The sequence below is a fragment of the Protopterus annectens genome, chromosome 2.part0, assembly GCF_019279795.1.
Source record: "Protopterus annectens isolate FY-2018-M chromosome 2.part0, PAN1.0, whole genome shotgun sequence".
Taxonomy (NCBI): Eukaryota; Metazoa; Chordata; order Ceratodontiformes; family Protopteridae; genus Protopterus; species Protopterus annectens.
Window position 1 is genome coordinate 1,814,201,159 of NC_056728.1, and position 24,227 is coordinate 1,814,225,385.

General features: G+C 33.1%; 1 protein-coding gene across 2 annotated transcripts in view; it reads right to left on the minus strand.

Annotated features, from left to right (window-relative positions):
- Positions 1-24,227, minus strand: part of LOC122793640 (anoctamin-7-like) — a 2,355,351-nt gene that overhangs the window by 986,719 nt on the left and 1,344,405 nt on the right. For both annotated transcript variants that reach the window (XM_044061850.1, XM_044061849.1), the window contains exons 4-5: positions 5,253-5,360; positions 766-902 (exon numbers count right to left, since the gene is read on the minus strand). In XM_044061850.1, the coding sequence (XP_043917785.1) occupies positions 766-902; positions 5,253-5,360 (245 nt within the window). The remainder of the gene's footprint in view (positions 1-765; positions 903-5,252; positions 5,361-24,227) is intronic.

Genomic DNA, 24,227 nt, shown 5'->3' on the forward strand with positions numbered 1-24,227 from the left:
GGAATATTGAAGCATAGCATGCTAAGCTCTTTCTGGGGGAGTGTTTGTTTAACTTTGGCTTAAGAAGAGTCTTGACTCCTCCTCCTTTATCAGTGTTTTGGTTCTGTTTATTGGTTTGGTTGTGCACTGATACTCCTTGTTTGGTCTTTCTGGGGGAGTCCATGGGATATGTAAGGTACTGTAGTTTCACAATTCCAGGTGGCAAGACCAGGGCTGTGAAGAAAACCATTGCTGTAGCCAATGAGCAGACAAAACAGAGATGGCCACAATGGTGATCTAGTAGTTTACCGAGTGGTACCATTGCAGGTGCAGCTGGATTATTTATATCAGTCCTGCATGTCAGTGGGGAGGTAAATATTAAAAGGAAAAAGCCCTAGTGTGAGCCAGTATATAATACTGCAGACAGCTGACTCCTCCCAGCCTCCCAAAAGCTGCTGACCATTTTCCCTTCCAACCCAGCCAAGGCAGTCTGAGCCAGGGGGTTGTAACGAGCTGAAGCTGTGGATCCACTTCCCCTTCCTTCTCTGCTGAGACAGCCCAACTGAAGGAGGAGTTTCAGGTTGGATGCAGGAAGAATTAGAGTGGTGTCTAACAGATGATGGTCAAACTGCACTGCCAATGGGAAAAAAACTTCCATTAGTCACATAACTATTAGCAAAATTACATTCTAGAATTCTCTATTCCCACAGCTGACTTTCTATCCAAAGTATGAGATTAGTGCAAGAAAACAATTATTCAAACATAGGTAACAGAACCTTTACCTACTTGTCAAGTTTGGACTTGCGAAAGGCACATGTATAGTAGTCCATGGGCTTGTTAGGGACCTCATCATACATGATATTTGGAATATGCAGCTTCTTAAGTACCCTGTCTGAGGTATTCATATCTGGGTTTGGATGAGCCTGTAATAATGACAATACAGAAGAATGAAACATTGCTATCCGATTTTCATTTCTGAAACATAAAATACTGCAGTTCTTTTTCTGTGAATTGGAATAACATTCAACTATATTAAACAATTACAAGTTAAAAAGATGGGTATAAAATATAACCAATTTGTCACCATGTCCCTGCATGTCATAGACAATGCAATACACTTATCTATTAACATCTAAACATGTCATTTCAAGAAACAGTGATGACCTACTATCTATATACAAAAGTAGCCAATTAAATATGTGGACCTTTATGAAACAGAAAATGAGAAATGCCTTTTACTTTTCTCTTTGGAGTAGTATCTGCATTCCTCAGATTTTGACTGCCCCCAAAGGCTTGACCATCTATGCATTTATTTCTTTTTTTTTAATTTCTCCAAATGTTTAGGGTTTCTAATACCATGACAGAAATAGATCCCATTGTTAGGCTAGTGTGCAATTAAAGTCCATGAAATTCGTGCTGCTTCTGTCTTTCGTATCAACCAAAACTGCTCTTTTCAGCACCTTTTGTAGTTTATGTAGATTACCTCTGTTTGCAACATATTTAAGTATGCTTGAAAACTATTTTTTTAATTAACTCTGTCATGCCTACTGCTATTGTATGCCCTTATCCCACATTGCTCTAGTTTCTGCTTGCATGTCCTGGTATTTTATAACTGTATGTCTCTCAGTATGCACTACACTATAATCACTAGGTGCATCTATTACCATGATTAGTCCAACCTTTGTCATTTTCTTAGCTCAATATGTGTTTTTATCTCTTTTGCTTTCTTGACTGTTGGTATTAGATTTTCCCATGTGATCAGTACTTTTTCATTTTCAGTAATTCAGTGTAGTTCATTTTTCTAATGCTTCTCAGCTACCTATATCTGGTATTGTTTGTACGTCCCCGCACAACTATCTTGCTACATTATTGTGCCTTTCAGCATACCGGCCATCAGCAATGAGTTTAACATAAATGGCAACATGATGTGCGACTGTTTCTATTGTGTACTACAGAACCTACAATTGTATGTCTCCCCCATTTTGTCCACTGTCTTCAACTGCCACTACTAACGCCTAAGTTAACTGTTAAATATCTTATACCACAGGCAGCCCTTCAAAGGATGGATCATGCTCTAGTTTCCTTCCACCTGAACTACGGCAACACATACAAATAGTGCTGAACTCCACAGCCCAGCTATTGATGGAGGCATTGTGATAACAATTCATGATGGTTTGCATAGTTTTCACTGACTGCCAGTTAGGTCTCATATCATAAAGTTCTCATCCTGGCTTATTTGACCTGACTTGACTTTTTTCCTGTTCTACCAACTTTTGAAAACTACTAAACTGATACTGGCCATCATGTGTCATTTGATCAGTAATCATAGAGCTGTTAGTGGTTCCAATTCTGTGTTTAGAAACTTTTGGGATTCACTCATTTGCTTACTAGAGGATGCAACTTGGCAACTACTGCATGGTTGGCTAAGATAATCCCTGACACTCAGTTGTTTTAAGTGGTCCCTTAAGACTTATTTATTTGAGCTAGTACATAAGGACTAGTCTTTTGTTAAATAACCTCACTGCACACTACTGAATTGTGACTACATGTGTTGTTTTTATTAATTAATGTTAATGTTTTATTTTAGCTTATTATTACTATTCACTATTGTGCGTGTATTTTTATTTGCAAAGTACCTAGGCTTAGGCACTTAAATAATCACTAAGCTAATTTTGAAAGATATAAATGATCATAAAACATTACAAACTAAATTTTATTCTTGACACTTAGCCAAACTATGAAACTGAAAACCATTAATTCAGAAACTCTTAACCCATTCTCCAGATCCCACTTTATCCTATTCAGGTTCACTGCAAAGCTGTAGATTGCTTTGGAACTCATATAGCAGAGAACTAATCCTAGACATGGATGTGTCTTCATCACTGTACACATACTCATATGCATACAAGTCCCCACTTACACATACATACTCTCACACCCACACCCACATTCACATGTGTGTATGCATGTAGATACACTCACCTGTTATAACCACTTTATGGACAATGTACACCACAAATTTCTCATTATAAGAAAAATACTGGCCATAGCAATATATTCAACTTGTTTCACACAATATACACAATAGTCCTACCAAGTTATGTGCATGATTGTATAACTGTGAGTAAAAAACAGCAGAGGTCATTCACTTTCATCAACAAACTGCCTTATATCCATTAGTTACAGGCACATTTTTGACTGTTTACACCTCAGATGTATTAACTAGTAAAATAAAAAATAGTTTCAGTAATGCATTTTAAGTGGTTACACACGTGTATATACATCTCTGATATCTAATTGTCAGAAAATATATAAATAAATAACAATCACAGTCATTTAGTTTGACTTAACACAAATCTACACTTAGGCTGCTCTGCCATGCCAGATAAAAATACAAAACATTATGACCACACTAATATATCTAAGCTTGTTGCTGTCATATTCATATACTGACCACTGAGAAGCACCACCAATAAAAACTTTAAAAGCAATTAGTAAAATATAAATGAACTGCCTACATTCATATCTATTGTCCTCATTCAATGTATTTACAATTAATTGTACACCCCCCAATTCCAATGTGGTTAATGTCAGTAACACTCATAATGGTGTTATTGATATCAATATAACCTTTTATAGCTACTCATGAGTAGAAAAAAATAGTCTTAATAGCATGTCTACTGTCATCCTGTCTTTTATAGCTTTTTGCTTACAGCTTTTTAGCTTTGTACTTCATTAAACAAGACAATTTAATCTCTTCCTCTTCAGAGTGCACAAGGCACAATTTTAATAAGGGTCTCAATTATAATTTAATTTCACCTTTTAATACACAGGGTTATAGGGGAGGTGAAAGCAAAAGGGAATAAAACTGGTAAGTTTCATAGAGAATGTTACAGCTGAGAGGTAGATTTTCAACTGATAAAGGCAGAGTCAGGCAGATCTCAGTAAGGCTTTGCAAGCACCATCCTGGGAAAATAGCTCACTAAGACAGAGAATTGTGCTGTTTCTGTAAGCTTCCCAGGATGTCAGATGATCTTTCACAGCCAGTCAATTGGACGTGCTCTCCACAGGCTTCATTTGGTGTTCTACTGTATAACTCTATGTTGATTCAAGGAAAGCAAGGAGATATAGTGGACCTGAGGTGTTTATCAGTGAAACATGGTGGCATGAAAACTTTATTCCTCATATAGCTGTCTCAGTTCCATCAGACTTTACACATTGACAAAGAGTGTGGTAATATTAGTTGAGATGCAGCCAGCTGCATCCAAGTTCATTATGGTTTTGAAAGTAAGCTTACTATCTCCTTTGAATATGCCTTCAGCACAGGACCAAATTATAGCTTACTAATTTCCCATCTACTTGTAAAATTAGTAAGCTACAATTTCTCATCTACTTGGTGATCTATTTATGTTTTTACCAGAGTTCACTGAATTCCACATCAACACAGTGATTGCTGTCCATAATAGTTATTTATGGGGGATTTTTATGCATGGGTCAACAATAGCTCAGTTGAATTTTCTATAGTATTCCTCAAAGCTTTGGTGAGCTTCAGGTAAAAAAACGAAAATGCTGAGCAGCAATAAAAAACAAGAACCACTACAAACCACTCAGTGCCAGCTGCTGGGTCCAATAAAGGCTGACAGTTCAGAAAGTTCACAAAATAACATACTGAAGGCTTCTCATAAAAATGAAAGGATTCATTCCAGTACAAAACACTAAGTTCAAAAAGACCACAGATTAAGCGCTTTCATTCCTCACAAGGGAATTTTTTCATGATAAATGTTATGTTGCTAGTCTTCTCAGTTATACCTTTACTAATAGTGTGATTATTCAATTAAATATCAATCAACTTCAGTTTAAAGAAGAACATATTAAACTTTAAAATGCACATGGAATTTATATAAAGGCATAAATATAATGTCTTGTTCATTCTAAAACTTGAACACATGTATGTGTACCAGGCCTAAATGAGAATATTTCACTAGTCCCCTGTTCTTAAAATGAGGGTTTTATTACTATAAAAAGGTTAGGTACATTTCCTTCTTGTTTTTTCACACAGTTTTTATTATAATGTAGTACTAACATTTAAATAAATACATTGAATTAAAGAAAATACACAGTTCAGTCTGCAGTCATGTTTGTCAGTGTGTGTAGTTTTGTTGTTCCTATGATACACATTTCCTTCATGTTTGCTTATTTAAAATCTGCGTCTCAGTACCGCATTCAAAGTTATGCTTTGTCATGGCACTTCTCTACAGAGACAACATACTAACCTGAAGTGGTGCCCTCATACAAAGCTCCTCTGCATAGTACACTAACACATCCCAGGGTGCACTCAGCTTCAGGTAATGGATGGTCTTCCTCTCACTCACTGTCTCCTCCTGGAAAGAAAATGTAGTACATTAGTTGCCATGGGATGCATGTCAGACTTAATCACATAAGGTTCTGAATAATTACCAATATGTATTATCGAGTACATACACATAAGAAAAAATAAACTAGACAACAAAAGACCACAAGAACATAAGATATGGTAAGATAAGATAATATTTATAATAATAATATTATGGTCTTATGTTATTTTTATGCAACTTATTCTACCTTGTATATATTTTTAAGCCAAGGCAAGTGATGTAATCTAGTTAAAATGAGTTTTCAATAGAAAACTCAGTTTCATAGCAGTTTAATTTTTGGCAAGTGATGAAAATACTTGATTAAAATCTATCTTATGTGTACTGAATGGAAACTGCAAGTTATATGTTTTATTATATAGAACATGCATAATATATCATGCAGCTCACATTAAATTATAATAACCCACGACCTCTTCTTTGACATTTTTTCACTTAGGAGAATGCATAGAAATAATATGCACTAGTACATGGGGTCTATATTAAATTCTCAAAAGCCGACAATGTCAAATCTGACATTGTCGACACGAGAATAGCAAAACTGCAGAACATCGAACAAGTAAACGGAAATCTCTATAATGGGAGATTTCCATTTACTTCAATGTAGTGCGGTCTTGGAGTTGGTATATTTAAGTAGTGGGGGGGTGCAGCCCCCACGTGGGAGCCCCCCTGCCACCACCATTTAGTTTTTTTTTTTTTTTTGTTGTTGTTTTTATTTTTTGTCTGAACATTCGATGTTTTAACAGTTCGATCACTAGTGATTTGAACTGTTAAATATTCAATGTTCTAATATAGACCCTGTATGCTACATTGATTTGCATTTATGCCCGTAAGCTTAGCTGTCATACAGCTTACTTGTTTCAAAATTAACAATGACAGTAAAAAGACATTTTCGAGCAATGCAATAAACTTTTAATTTTTTAATAAATCAGTAACTCATTATAAAAGTATTATGCTATTTTAATTGGTTAGCAAGAATGCAGTCTTATCAGTTCCACAAGTTCCTGATATACTGCCACAGTTGCCACAGTTAGTATTCCAGTGGAAGTTAATGATAGCATGTATAAATTGTTGTTTGCTATCTTTATAAACTTAACTGACCTCAGCAGTGAAACATTAGAGCTCAATTTAGTTTATTACAGTTTACAGGGAAATAAATGAAGTAACCCTGCCATACATAATCTGTACAGTGCTCACACATTACTCTCTGTCATTGGTTATATTTATTTATTTAGTACCATACATAATCTCTGTCATTGGTTACATTTATTTATTTAGTACCATACAAAATCAGTACAGTGCTCACACATTACTCTCTGATATTAGTTACATTTACTTATTTAGTACCATACATAATCAGTACAGTGCTCACACATTACTCTCTGTCATTGGTTACATTTATTTATTTAGTCTGTTTAATGGAGTAGTACACTGATCACAATAGACCGTAGCACAGCCCTGGTAAAAAGAAAAAAAACAGAACTAATTCACAAATATAGAGTAATCTCAGAAAGTATAGAGTCCCACAGAGAATGGAAACAAGCAAATATTATTAACAGAGTAGAAAAATACATGTAAATTGATTGTAATAGTAAATATGGGAGGAAAGCAGCAGGTGAGAGCAGAGGGTCAAAGTAAAAGTGATACAAGTGAGTAGGGAAGTGTTAGGTGATGTGTCCAATGAAAAAGCACTTGCAGTAAGATTTTTTTTTAAACTTTCTTTTTATTAATTTTCATAAATCATGAACTTCTTATATCATGCATATAATTATACATAGACATAACACTAAATATTAAAACTATATACAAAAGATGCTCATAACATTAGACTATTCTGTTTGAAATCATTACATTTTATCTAATAACTTTTTTAGTTTCATCCAGGATAACTTTCTATGTGTCATTTTTGTCGTTCTAAAAGCAAGAGTTAAAAGTTTTCTCTTACATACTGTTTTGGCCAATAATGTAAATTCAGCAAAAGATACAATTGTTTTGGTTTTCCAGTTTAAAGTGATGACTTTTCTTGCTATAGTCAAAAGAGACCAGAGAAGATTCACTTGTGATTTTGGTATACAATCTGGCACTGGAGCATTAAACAACAAAAGTGCATCTGTTATTATACACTTGTTAGTCCACAATGCTTTTATAAAATCTCTAAATTTCTGCCAGAATGGGACAATCACTCTGCCTTCAAGGAACATGTGTACCCAATCAGCACAGAGACTTTCATCACATCTCCAACAATTATGACTAGCAATTCTCTGTGGGGTAAAGAAACTCCTGTGTAAAAACTTCCATGTAAATATTTTCCAATATGGAGATGATGTTGTATGATTGATTGACCTGAGTTTTACTAATTTATCATTTTCAGAAAAATTAAATCTGTTCATACTTTCTATATAACTCCATAAAGAGTCTTCAGGCTGTTTTAAGTCAGCTCTTAATGTCTTATAAATTTTAGATAAAGAGAACCCTATTCTAAATTGGGATGTATTTATTTCACATAAAAGAAAGATTATTTTAGGCTGTAATAAAATATTAGTCACTTGGCTCATTTTAAATTCCTTTATTAGATGTTCTCTGAAAATTTGAATATTTAACCAATTATCTTGATTTGTGTTATACCTTGCTAAAAGGCTTGTAGTATCATGAATATTATTTGTACTTAGGAACTGATGCCAATAATTTAGTCCATTGCCTTTCATTTCCATTATTTTATTCATATTAAAAGAATCTAGATGATTCTTTGTGTGTGCTATTGGGAATATTAATATAGAAAAATGTCTTGTTATGCAGTAACTATTTATAATTTTCCTAAAATTGTTTAGTATATAGCTAACACAATGTGGTAACTTCTCATGTTTATTTTCTTTATATACTAAGCCCTTTACTACTAAAAAAATGTTGTTATTTTCAGTAAAAATATAATTGGTTATTGTTTCATCGGCATTAGATAGTAGAATATTCATGTGTAGATTTTTCCAGTTTGAAGTATACTTGTTACTTAACCACTTGCTTATGATGTGAATTATAACTGATTCAGCATAAAGTTCTAAGTTTGGAAATGTAATTCCACCTTTTTCCCAATCTCTATTGTGCCAATCATACTTTATTCTTTTTTTTGGAACCATAAACCAATGAATGAACACATATCTATCACCCATAATATAGAATATAGATTAGATCTATGGTCATTGATATTATGTTTTTTTTAATTCATATTATTTTTTTACATAATTACATATACTTTATTACTAACTAGGATGGATTAGAGAGCTTATTTATATGTTTAATTATAAGAGTCACACATCCAGGATGAAATATAGTTAAGTAATTATTTATTTATTTTTTAATTTTTTTTTTTTAGATTTTTTTTTTGTTTTTTATTTATTTCAAGATTCAATTATATTAATGGGTATTGGTTGGTAAACATTTTTTTAAAACCAGTGTTCTTATGATGTGAATTATAACTGATTCAGCATAATAGTTCTAAGTTTGGAAATGTAATTCCACCTTTTTCCAATGCTGTGACTTGGAATCATACTTTATTCTTGTTTTTTGTGGGAACCATACAAACCTAATTAGAAGTGAGTTGAGCTGCTTTATTATTTTTTTGGAGGGCTAATAATTGTTGTTTGAATAAGAAACAAAATTTTAGGAAGAATACACATTTTTATTAATGTTAGCTTTTCTTCAAAAGTAAAGAACATTTTACTCCATTTGTTTATATATTCTTTGATTATACCTAACAAATTTCTATAATTGACTTGTATAATTTCTTTTCAATTAGGTTTATATATATTCCTAAATATTTAAGAGTGTTATTCCCCCAACTAAAATGACTGTGTTTTCTCCATTCAGAACTTACTTTTTTATTTACCAATAATGTTTCAGATTTAGTGCTGTTGAATTTTAGAGCTGAAAGTTTCTCAAAATGCCCTATAGCTGTTGTAATATGCCTTATTGAAGAGTCTAAATTTCCTATGGTTAATATTATATCGTCAGCAAATAACTGTATTTTAGAGGCATAATTTGAATTAACCATACAGCTATTATTGTTATTATTTCTTATGTAATTTGCAAACTGTTCTACTGACAATGCAAATAACAAAGGTGACAGAGGACAACCTTGATTAGTTCCTTTTAGTATTTGAATTTTGTTAGATAAAAAGGCCCCAATTTTGATATATGACAAAGAGTTTTTATATAAGCTATTTATTAGTTCTATGAAATCTGTGGAGAAATTAAATGTCTCCAAGACTTTAAATAGGTATGACCAAGATAAAGAATCAAGTGCCTTCTCTATGTCTAAACTAATAATTGATTATTTTTTCTGTTTATTTGCAACATCTATTAAGGTTAAAAGTCCGATTACATTGTTCTGAACTTTCCTATTCAAAACAAACCCCATTTGATCATCTGCTATTATTTTGGGGATGAATTGATTCAATCTTTTAGTAAGTATGGAGGTAAAAATGTTATAATCTACATTTAGCAGAGATATAGGTCGATATGATGATACTAATTTAGGGTCTTTATCTTGCTTTAGAATGGGAGATATTATAGCATACTTCCATGAAGGAAAGATATTTTTATTTTTCCTAAATTCTTCAAAAGTTGCCTGTAAAGTCTTTAAGGTGTTGTCTGGAAACAACTTATATATTTCTCCTATAATCCTATCTAATCCAGGTGCCTTATTGTTTTTAAAATTATGAATACATTCTTTAATTTCTTTTAATGTTATTGGTTTGAGCAAATTAGCATTTTGTTCCTTTGTTACTCTTTTGTTGATATTTTCATTCAAAAAATTACACTTAAGCATATTGTCTGCAGAGTCACTATTTGTATTATTTACCTTCTCATAATATACTCTGAAGACCTCCAGAATTTCTTTGTGTTCCATTACATGTCTTGTTTTAACTCCTGTATTATCAGTGATTTCTTTTATATGACTTAGTCTAGCTACATTTTTTTTGCTTTGACTGCCAACCTATGTACATTTTTGGGGTTCACTGAATAGGATTGAATTTTAAAATTTTCTAGATTTATTGCCACTTTATGATTTACAATTTCTGCATATCCAGTATTTAATGTTTTAAGTTCAGAATTAGTTTTTATGTCTTTCCTTAATCCATCTATTTTTAATTGTATTTGTATTAATTCATTTTCCCATTGTTTTCTCTTGTTTAGATACCAATTTTTGATCTTACCATATAAATAAGATTTTAGTGAATCCCAAAGTATAACCTTTGAAGTTTCATTATTATCATTGATGTCTAAAAAATATTTTATTTCACCAAGAAGCCACTCTTTAAATCCATTAAGTGCAGTAATGTAGACAGGTAATCTTTGCTACGTTATTAAGTCTTTAGGCATGATATTGACCTTAAAAAACAAGGCACTATGATCTGACAATGGGCATGAACTAATTAACACTTCTTGTACCTTAGAAAATATATTGTTAGTAACTAGTACTTTATCAATTGTTGTTTGGTACCATACCTATATGAATAATGGGTGTATTCTAACGAGTGTGTTTTTTTAAATCATATATATCCCTAAGACATAATACATTAATACAATTCTTTAACTTTTTAGCTGCAGAGGAAATTCTAAATTTATCATTTTTGGTAGTATCTTTTTCAGTGAGAAGGCAATTGAAATCTCCTGCATGTATTATTTCTCCTTTGGATTTGGAAATTATTAACTCTAAATGATTCCTTGCTGTAGCTGCTCCAAAACCAGGTATCCAGTAAGAATTTACAAGAGTTACATATCTTTTGTAACTGCCAGGCATAACATGCCATTCTTGTCTGAGTAAGTATCGATGACCTTAGGTATTGGTAATGTTTTTCTCCATAGTATCATCCTGCCTCTTCTCTTGGTTTGGTAGTGGGATTCCATAAGGATCATATAACCATTAAAAGATAATTTATCTATATCCCTGCCAACAATATGCATTTCCTGTAAACAAACTATATCTACTTTATTCAATTTCAAGTATCTAACTATACTCCCTCTTTTGACAGGATTATTAAGGCCATTGACATTTAAAGACATACATTTATAAGAGAACATTTAGAATGGTACATATATATCTATTGAATTTAGTTATGAGCAGGTAAATGAATAAGAAAATCATAACATATATAACTATATAAAAAACTAAACATGGAAACCTAATTTCCTGGCTTGATGAAAGCATCATCTTAGCCACCACCACTAACAGTCCTACAATCAGTCAACCTTTATATTGCTGCTTCTGCCCTCTAATAATTAGTTATAAAGTTAAACTTATTCAATATTATGTAATATTATGTTTAGTTATTGAAGCGCAAAACATCTCAAGACATATGATAAAATATTAAGTATTTTACAAATTACAAATAAAATAGTCATGCAATAAATATTCATGTTTGACAAACATCTCTATGTTAGAGTAACAGGATTATGCTCTCATAAACCAGCATATGTAAGCTTGACTTCAAAAGCAATATAAGAAATCAGTCTTTCATTAAGATGAAAAAAGATATTAATTTCCTAATACAGATTAAACTATGAATAAAGAGTGTACATCCAGTTTAACTATATGATTCGAAATGATACTGCGTATTAAATATATATTTATATATTTAAGGCATAGAAACCCTCTCCGTTTTTCTTCTATCACCCATTCTCCTCTCGACTATTCATTCTATACATTTTGTTTATGGGCTATATATGTATGGTCTAAGCAAAGTATGACCAATATTTTGAAATCTGAAATATTAAATTATTATGAGCATTTTAAGCTTATTTAAATGTGGTAAACGTACTTTATTCAAACACCCTTCTCCATTTCATTTATCCCCTTTTGTTCCAATAATAAGCCATTTATACAACTTTCTAATACTGATATTTCAAAAATGCATTCATTCAAGTCCTCATTGTTGTCAATATCATTACTATTAGCAAGAGAATAAATCAACATTGCTTATACTAGTTATTGATTATAAGATATCTTCCATATAATGATCAGATAGTACAAGTGTTTGCTGCTTTGAAGTAACTGGATATGTGTTATTCCCAAAACAGCTTTTTTGTTTTGTTTATTCAACACTTACTGTTGTATTAAGTACTTGCTTAAAATCCATTGTTAGTACTATGTGAGCTATGCAGTCAACTTACTTTACCGCATCCTTCTATATTTTAGGAATGCCTAAATGCAAAGTAACCTTAAAAATAATAAGCAATTTTCTGTTATCCAAATAACATTCCTAATGTATCAACACTCACATGAAAAAAAGATATGTTTAAACTACAATTTTTTGGGGTGAGATATATAACATATAACAATATATGAAGGAACTCTCAAATATGATTATCCAAAAGTGACTTATGAAAAAATACCAATGTTCTCTTTACAGTTTCTTTTTTATTTAAAACATTTAAATGTTCATATATCAGGTAATTATATTTACCTCAGCTTATTAACATGCGACAATATTACACCTTCCCCCTTTTTTCTTTTTTAAAATCTATCTGCAACTTATAAAGGGATGCTCTATTTGAATGTTTTGCAACTTTCCCTTCAGTCAGCTGTATTTATCTTGCATTAAATATCTGGCGAAGCTGCATTGTAACTAAAGTGTCTGTGTAATGTATAGAGAAATGCTAATTTTCTTTTCATGTGTAATTTACTCTTCATTTGCAAGTTATTTTATTTCTACATACAATTAACCAGAATTCACCTTAGAGATAAACATGTATCTCACACTGTCAATAATTTTAGAAAACAAATTAATTCAAAACAATGCTAGGAAGCATGAGTGATAATTGTGCCTTGAATACTGAATTTAACTGCAACTGCAACAGTTTCCAGCATTTATGTTATTAGATCTAGTCTCCGGCATCAAGAAGAACTAGTAAACATTCATTTTGTTAGGAAATTATAAACTTACAGTCAAGAAACTACTTTGAAGAATATTTTGAATGTCTCAGCAGCAAAACTTCCTTGCTGCATCCTTATCGCCTGTCGCAGTTGTTTCTTATGTGCGACCGGGGCTCAGAGTAGAACTACGCATCACTAGAAGTTTTTACAAAGAGCGGCAGTCTCAAAACCACAGATCAATGAATAGCTCATTATTTAGTTCTCTTGAAGCTTTGCATTCAAAAATGAGCTGCATACATGAGGCAGGTATGACATTTTTCAGTTATTTTTGGCTTTTCTAGCTTTCATGCGCTTGTGGGTTGCAAAAAGCATGTAAAATAGAAAAAACAGGTTAAACAGGGTAGCACTATGCAGCTATTAATCTTTTTCAAAACCACAGACCACACTTCTTTTGAAGCGCTCTCTCTCTCTCCCTAGAACATCCATCATAATTACTTTAATACCTACATAGAAAATTTTATCAATCTAAAGTCCACAAAGATTCCTGTCAGACTGTATAAGTGCCCACCACCCCTGTTCAGCATTTAAAGTTACTGCCACTCTATTTAATGTATTAAGGTTACAGAACAAAGACACATAAACTATTTTTAAACAACAGCTTAATATTATTCTGATGGCACTCAGCACACCACTAATTTAAAATATAACATTAAATCATGATCTTGTAAGATTATGATAAGATTTTATGTGCTTATAAGTCATTTGTTTTTATTTATATTATAATCTATATAGGGGATAAAAACTTCATAGCGGAGGGAGGAGAAACGGCAGAAAGTAATTATCTATATAATAATAAGAGTAATTACTATAAAACAGGAAGAAGGGTTAGTTATATATAGTTGTAAATATTTATTTTAAAATCTTACCTCATATTTGCACTATTTATCCTATTCCAAGGGAGAATAACCTCAGGAAATTAGAAGCTTATGTTTTACTTCCCTTTAAGTTTATTTGTGGACTTATCATTTGCTGTTATTTTGTCATTAGTAGCTTGTCTCTTTAGGCTTAGAGTAGAAAATTCCATATCTTCAATTTTGTCTAGTAGATTATGTTTTTTGACAAATTCTGTTCCTTCTTCAATATTATTAAAGATTTTTTGACCATCTGGAAGTGTGACTTTTAATCTAGCATGGAAAAGTATTTGAGCTTTTATTTCAGCTTTCTTAAGGTCTTTAATGAGGAGAATACAAGCTTTCCTTTTTGCTATTGTCACAGATGTATAGTCATTATCAAATCTAATAACTCATCCATTTTCTTGAATGGGGCTCTTCGTCCAGGCAGTTTTTAACACCAGATCTTTATCCTGTGTTGACAAAAACTTAACTATGATGGATCTTGCTGAAGTTGGATTTTTTGATACAGAAGGATTTGATAAAGACCTATGAGCCCTTTCAATTCCATAAGAAAGTGACTCTGGGAGGTTTAGCACTTTAGGCAACCAATTATTCAGGAAAAGAATCATATTATTTCCCTCTGTCTTTTCAGGAACTCCATAAATTCTAATGTTGTTCCTCCTTGACCTTGACTCCAAATCTTCCACTTTCTCAGTTAATAAGTTGTTTTGCTTCAATAAGAAATTTATTTGACTGTCATTCTCTATCTGCCTTCCATCTATGTCATTTAGAGATTCTTCTATGTTGGTTATTTGATCCGAGTGCTTTGAAATAATTTCCTTTAAATCTTGAATTTGCTTTTTACTCTCTTTTTTCATATTTTCCATAATGCTTTCTAGATTGTCCATTTTAGTAGAAAGGTCCTGTATACTTGTAATTATGGTCTGCAGTTCTTTTTTCATAGAACTGTCTTGAGCTGAGGACTTTGAATGACTCATATTTCAAGTATCTATATACAGCTGCTAATATTCTGACAGGAATTTTGTGAGAAAATTCACTGAAAAATGTTACTTTTTCTTCCTCAGGTAAAAACTGCTGCACTCACTCTGACATCTTGGCCACACCCCTCCTGCAGTAAGATTTCTGATGGAGGTATCTTTTGAGTTGTGCTCTCAAAGTAGGGAAAGACAAGATTTATTTTATGTGTGTGTGGTGTGGGAGGGGACTGCCAGAGTTTGGGTGCAAGAATGGAGAAGGAGTGGTTGGTACAGTGCACTATGGTTTGGGAGTTCTAGACTGAGGGAACTAATTGGAAGTGGCTGCCAAGGTTGTAGGGGCTGTTATTATGCAGCAGTCAGCAAGAGGTTGGAAGGCACCTGGCTGATGTAGTTTAAAAAGAAAAGACTCTAAGGAGTAGCTCCACACTGATACAATGCTGTTCCTGAGGGGGGAGCTGGACATGATTCAGCAGATTTTGTTTTCACTGGACTGCATAATGGATGATTTTTGTAAAGGTTGTGGCTATGATAAGGAGCCTGTATTCAAGTTGAGCAAAGAGGACTCTGGCCTAGGGAGAAAAGCAGATACTGTCCATGACCAGAATAAAGGAAAAATTATCTTTTGCCTGGTGTTTTCACCATGGCTATAGAAGCTAAGTGACTGGTTCAGCCATAAACTTAGACATTTAAGGGACATGGTTGTTTCTATTGGGGTACCATTGAGATCTGCAATGCTGAACATTTTTCAGCATTTGTGACACCACAGATCAATGAATAGCTCATTAAATATCATACTGTTTGATTTAGAGGAGTGTAGGAGTAGCTTTTATGTGCTAAGCCATTACAGGGTAGAGGTCAGACTGAAGCTGGGTTTGAATAGTTGAATGTGGGGGGATTGGATCAAAGGATAAGCATATCATCTACATAAAAAGTGATAGGAAGGTTAGGAAGGTTGGAGGGTAATTTGTTAATAAATATTGAAAAAAAAACAATGAGAAAGTATGGAGCCCTAGAGCACTCCTTTGGTAAGGAGTGTATGGGAAGATATGGATAAAGCAATTTTAACTCTTAATACCTATTTGTTAGAAATTTTGGAACCAGGTGACAATGCTAGAGCTACCTCCAATTTCTTGGGAAGAGTAAAGGAGCAGGAGGTGCTAATGCCCTAGGCTTAGTTTATGATCCCTATCTTCAGATGCTTTGTGAAATGTTCAGTGATTTCACATTATAACACTTAAAAAATTCCATTTTACTTTACACAATTTGAATACTGAACAATGCCAGATGTCAGTCATCCTGTAACAGCTGTAGTCCAAAAATGATTATATTTGATTTTGCTAAAGCACCTTAATTTATACCTCACCTAGTTTACATAGTAGAGCATATGCAACAACACAACTGAGCCTTGTGTGCATATATTACTTAATTCCAAATCAATTATTTCAAACCTGTTACAATAATATATATAAAACATATATATCTTTATTTATTTATTTGTTATTTATTTCACATTTGTTTACTAGGAGAGTCTGACTGGGCAAAAATGTCCCATTTTCAGCAGAGGTGTGGGGAGAAAAGCTCCACATAGTACATCATGTTACAAAAATATTCAAGAACATTCAGTACAGAAAGCATGTAACATAATCACAAAACAAACAATTTTCAAAAATTCTATAAAAAAAAAATATTCAACATAGTCCTTTTGAAAAACATTTAAACAATACACAGAAAGTAATATACAGATGGTTAACATAAGATAGTGATACACCTTGACGTATTACGCATGTTGCTACAGTAGAACTTTATCATGTAAATCACCACTTGCAGTTACTAATGATATATACATACATATACATGGATATATATATATATATATATATATATATATATATATATATATATATATATATATATATATATATATGTATATATATATATATATATATATATATATGTATACACACACATGCATACACACACACACACACACACACACACGTTTGTGTGTGTGTGTGTGTGTGTTTGTATATATATATATATATATATATATATATATATATATATATATATATTTATAGAGAGAGAGAGATGTACATATATGTCAGTGGTACAACAAGCCACACACTTGCCTTTGCTGCAGAAGGTTGAGGTTCTATACCTACTCCAGATAGATAGATTGGTGACACTGAAGTGCAGCATAAGAAGGGTGCTGCACTCCTCAGTGTGTCATCCTTAAGATGAGACATTTAAAGTGAGGTCCCATCTGCTTGAATTGGTGGTAGCTTACATAAATGTAAAAGATCCCACAACACCTATTGAAAAGAGTAGGGTAGGACTTTATTTAATATACACACACACACATATATATATATATATATATATATATATTAATTACCTCTTACACTATTAACACATAATCATTAGTCAAAAATCAAAAATTCAAAAAAATGAAATCTTCACACATCTTCAGAATACATTTTCAAAATGTAGAGATTATTTCATCCTGTAATTTCATACCCTATCCTTTTATCCATAATCATTGTTAATCCTATTTACAACTGTTTTAATTCACAAAATTTGATTATACAATAATTCCTGACATCTTATTTTACATACAACTCATAATTAACTAATTAATTTATCCATTTTATGTATCTTGTTCTATATCTATGTTTCCATATAAACCATAAATAATAATATTCATATCCATTCTCTTAAAAATCTCATATTTAAATTCTTTATAATATAAATCATTTGACTTGTATTCCAACAAATAACTTAGTGCTTTCACCTTAAAATACTGTTATTTGACAAATGAATGTCTAGATAATCTATTTCATCCCTTTTCCACGTGCTGGTAAATCTAAGGAAATCCATTGTTGTGTTTAGGTATTCAACAAATTCATAAGCTTGGATTTCATCTCCTTTCCAATGAATTAGGATGTTATCCAAAAATCTGTTGTAAACCAAAATCTTATCCCAGTATCTTGAATTTAAAATATATTTGGAGTCCCAATCCTGCAATCTGATGAAACAAAAAAGTTGTTTCTAAGCACTATGTCCATGAGTTCAACCATAAATTCTACTTTAAATAAGTCTTGTTCAAAAATTTGGACCAAGCTCTCATGAACCATTTCTAAGCACTGGCTGTGAGGAATGACTGCATCATTCTTATCTATTTCTTTGAGATTCCATATACCAGATTTTTTCCTCTTCATCGTACATTTGACTGAAATATCTCTCCATCTCCTGTATTATTTCTTTCATACTACATTTGTCTAGTACATCATTCCCTTTTGATTCTTCAATTTTACTATTATCTTTCTTTATGTATTATAGTTGTCATCTCTCTTTTTTGTTTTTCTCCAAAATAAATTTTCGAATTTTAAAAATTACATTTTATACTTCTCTTTATATTGAAACCACTTCTGTTCTATATTCTTATAAAAAGATCTAATTGTATAGTGATTTTGCTATAACTTTTCTACATGATCTTTAAAAAATAAGTCTTTTAGACTTCATAAATAAAACCTTTATTCTCTTTTTTCCTTAATATGATATTCCTCATTAATTATTTTTGGCTCAATAAAAAATTATCAGAAAATATGCATCTCTTGAACAAATATTTATTTCTATTAAACCTTCTAAAACATAATATAGTTAATTTCTGTTTTCAAAGTTCTATTTCTAGATGTAAAATTCATTTTCTTCCCCAGTTGTAGTGGGCCAGTTGTTAACAACTGTCTTCCTGTTGTAATATCCTTACAAATCTTTCCATCTGCTTTTCTTAAAAATTACAATTCAATTCCCCCATTATAATAACATCTATCTTAGGTAACATTTTTTTTAATTCCTGAAAAAGTTCTACGCATTTACTCTTCTGGATATATGCATATATATATATATATATATATATCTATCAATCACCAGACTTTTCGACCATCTCTTATATTCACATATCATACCTCTTCCTGGACTATTATAACATCCGATATTTTTATAGTTTTCTTTTTAAACAACATTGCAACTCCTGAACATATAACTTTTGCAAAATTGCATTACATTTCCCCAAATCAGTTCTAATTTTTTTATATTCTCATTCAAACATCTGACATCCTGCAAAGAAATTATATCACACCTCTGTTTCTGACACTATTTTATAGTACTTATCTTCTGTTTTCATTCATTAAACTATTAAACTATTAGCATTCAAATAAAAAGCCCTTTCTTTTTTGCAGATTTCTCTAAAAATGTATTTTACTTTTCTTTACTCTTTTCCCAGTTGACCCTTTTCCCTATTATCCTCACCATGTCCTCCTTCACATTCTTCCTGACTTAATTATTCAAACTGATTTTGATCTTCAACCATAACATTTTGTTTATACTAATTTCTACTTCTCTTTCATGTGCTATCTCTTCCCTTTAACACTCTCATTTATATCATTCTCATTTTGAATAATATTCTCATTACTTAAATGTTCATCTTCTTGAACTACATGCTTACATTCATACCAATAATGTTCCATACTACAAAATTGTTTACAAAATTGCATACAGTTATTTGCAACATGACCTATTTCTCCAGATTGATAACATTTTCTTTTACTAAATTCATTTATCAAATGATACCCCATCCCACAGTGAAACACATCTTTGGCTGACTCCAATATTTTAACATACTTTTTTCCCATTTACAATAATTACATGTGGTAAATGCAAAATTTCTCCATTTTTTGTGTGTCCAGACAATCATTCATTTCCCACCCCATTCTATAATGTTCAGGATTCCATCCATCTTTTCTATCATCAAACATGTTTTTAATGTCAAAAACATATTTACATTTATTTTAAAATATTTTTTGTTCATCAGCAATGACCTGAGATATCTTAAACTACATTTTAATTTTCCTTCAAAGTAACATATGTGTCCCTTTAATAACAAAAGCATTCCATAGTTCACAATGTTTTTTTTTCACGTCAAATGCTATAATGTTTTCTGCCTTTTCCTATGATTCAAATGTTAATTCACAAAAGTTTCCATGCCAATGTGGATAAAAGTGCCTATATCTTCAGGCTTAACTTCAAAAAGCACTACTTATTTGTCCCATACATAACATCTGTCTATAGAACAGTCCTTTTTACTTTCTGTACATACTATGAAACAATTGTTTACCGTAGACTTCCTGTGGGATTCAGCAAACGTCCGTGCAGGAATAGCTTATTCCTGCATGGAAGGGACTGTTTCCATGCAGCATGGCAGCGTGTCATGCATATTCTTGAAAGTGCACTGCCGTGCACTAATGTGCACACAGGGATGTGTACGATGTACGAACGCAGGGGGCATGTCTGAGAGCACTGCTCTTATAATACACACACCCCCTGTACAGCAGAATGGCCGTACAGCAATTTAAAAAGAGAAAGATCACCCATCACACCTCTCAACCCATTAGAGTAAGAAATCTGGACAAAGCCATAAAAATGGGGGACAACTTTTAAATATTGCTACTATAAACTTAGAAAGGTGATAGAATAACAGGTTTTGCATTAGCATGAATTTTCTGAAGGGTATGAAGTCTAGAATACAAATGTCTGTCATTATTTTCAAACTTAAATCTTTAATGATGTGATGATTCTAAAGACATGCATCTGGAGCATTTCTTCCCGGGCCTCCACTGAAAATAGACTCTGTCCTAGTTGGACTTTCCCATTCAACAAATGTTAAATAAATGTCCAATCCACCTGCAGCATGTCTTTGGGATGTGGAGAGCAGACACTCTCTCGGAGGAAACCCCACACACGAGGACATGCAGACAGGGCACAGAAGGCACCCCAGCGAACCAGAGAACAGAGAGCCTTGTGAGGCGAGGCAGCAATGCTAACCACTGCTGAACAAATGTTAAATAAATAAATAAAATAAATGTGCCAGAAAGCCACAAGTTTATGAAAAGTGGACCAAGAATATAAGGCAAAAATCAGGACATACTGTGAAAAGTTATATGTCATTAAAGTTTGCAAAAACAGTTCCCAACAACTAAATTGTTTTTTTTTTCACATCTGCAATAAAGTTTAAGTGTAGCTGGGCAGCTGTGCCCATTGCTTAGCTATGCATAGCCCAGCTTAAATAGCACAAGAAGTTAAACATCAAGAGACATCCAACATAAGCAGTAGTCCAATAGTGTAGTGGTTAGAGTGTATGCTTTGCATGTATTCATTCATGGTTCAAGCCCCACCAAAGCCATTTCCATTTTGTATGTGAAATCAGTACAATTTTAATTTATTTGTATATTTATGTATTAAGTAACTTATATTTCTCAACCAGAGTAGTGTAGTAGGCCCAGATGTGAGGTGTCAGTGTACTAAAGTTGTGAAACCCCCATAGAAACACAAGTGTCCCATAGGCGTAGGCACACAAAATGTTATGTCAGAAAAGCACATAGGGGGATGTTATGGAAGGTCAACATACATTTCATAAGCTATCCTAAATGATGAATGAAACCCATCATCATGATAGTCCAAAAACTGAAAGCTGAACAATGCTACGTTATGCTCAGCTACACTGAGGCACTGTAAGTATTGCTGAAACATGAATGCTAAGCAGGAATTACTGTAGCTAAGTAGATTTTCACACTGGTAAGCTTTGCTTAGCAGCTACCTCTTTAAGCAGTGCCCACCCTAGCTAAGCAGGTGTACCCAGAGCTTAGCTTAGCTCAGCATTTTCAAAATCATCCAGTAACGGCAAAGTGTGTTAGATCAGCCCTATTTAAACCTTCTATTTGAGAATGCAGCCGATAACCAGTTGTAGCTCCTCACTGCAGTCACCATGGCTGGAGTTGGAGAGGGTGTTTGCTTTCGGGTGCAACGCAGGGGCATCCAGGAGTCCAGGGCCATGTTCAGACTCCTTGTACAAAACCACAAAGTGAGACTGCTGCAGGGCCAGTACCAGGGCTTGGAGTACAAAGCAGAGGCCTGGGACCATCTCACATGTGACCTCACCAGTGCTACTGGTATCCCTCAGACTGGTGAGCAGGTCTGGCATCATTATGCTGATCTGAAGCAGAGGAAGACTGCTTAAAACTGCTTTAATCACCCTGCCTGTATCAGCCACTGTTCTGGCCAGCAATAAAAAACAGCCCTTCTAAGTCTAGGACCCTGTACACCATAGTCAGAGCAATGTACCACTACACCATCTGAGTTGTATAAATGTCTGTTGATTTTTCAAATATATCATTCAGTACAGGTACTGAAGAGTAGTGAAAAAAACTGAATTTACTACTTGAAATGTTTACCAACATGTTCTGAATCAAACACTGTGGAAGCAGTCATGTATTTATTTCTACTTATACACATATAGGATAACTATGGTGAGATAAATATGGGAAGGTGTATAACACACATATATACTTATAAAAAGGATTCTAGATATACACACATATATATATATATATATATATATATATATATATATATATATACACACACACACACACACACATATATACATTGATATAGATATGTGTATATATAGATATATATATATATATATATATATATATATACACACACACACACACACACACACACACACACACACACACACACATAGTGGAGTCATACCTCAGCACCATACATCTCCACCTCTCAGTGCAGGGTGACATAATATGTAAGTATTGCATTTATAAATGGAGAATGTTGCTACAGTAACAGGGTTTGTGTCAGCATACATGTCGTGAGGGAAGGCAGTTATGACATTTAAACGTACACCATTACTTACTGACAGACATCCTAACACCATCACAGTGCAGTACCACACAAGACACAGTAATGAGTTTGTGGAGTAGACCACAAATATGAGCAATAAACCTGGACAGTCTGAAACAATCTGGTCAGATGAGAGGTATACATACAACCCCTTAGCGCAATAAAGCAGGACCAAACCTAGCAAAGGTGGGGGTTTAATGCCATGAAAATGAGGATATATTACAAATACTGAAGTAGATAAGCTGATGCAGTCACACCCTCCGGTCTGTTCTAACATATCACAACTGGAAGAGCACAATTCACAAGCCCACTTACTTCCCACTAGTTAGTGATGTACATCTACACATCACCCCACTGATTTGTTGGAAATACACAACACCTATGGCAGCCAGACAACAGTGCATCTAACAAATACCTGGACATAACATCACACTAGTGCAAGTACACTCAGCTGCTAGGCATGTCACCAAACACTGTGTAAGCTACAGGCAGACTGACACAACAGCATCCCACAAGCTTTGCTATGGGGGAGCACACATGTAATTGCAGATATATATGTCACTACAGGAATGTAACAGCACAGAGTAACAGACACCAGTGTGAAAGTGCATATCCACAACCAATCACACCACAGTCATGGTGACATACTGGTAAGCCAAATTCATAGTACAGTATATGGACTGTGTGAACAACATATTAACAAAGGGAGGCCAGCAGAAAAATGTGTCAAAAAAAGAAAAAACACTAAGAATGATACATACATATCAAACTATAAATAACTTTATTATGCAGACCGGTTTTGGCAAAACAATGCCTTCTTCAGTGTAGAAAAAAATTTAAAGTACAACAATAAGCCACATGAATATTTATAGACCACCCCTACCAATGAGATCCAAAGTATGTTCCCACAAGTGCTGACACATACAGGAAAATTAAAAGAAAAACACAAGACATGTATAAAATAAAAATGAATATAAAATGACCATTTGGGGACTAGAATGCCAAATTACCCTCCTGTCTAGCCAAATACTAAAATGTTCTAGCACAATAGACAGATATAACCTGATCAAAATACCAAAAGCGGACCCTTAGTTAGAACAAAACCAGAAAAACAGAGAGAGATATCTGTTCAGAGTAGAAATATCAACCTTGGAGAAAAACATATATACATATATGCACTACAGATGTATCAAAATATCATCCAAAACAATAATTTGCCCAGGAATAACATGTAAACACTATTAATGGGCAAACAATGAATCATGACATTGCCCACGTACTATGCCCAAAAAATGAATATGCAACAGAAAGAGGTTCC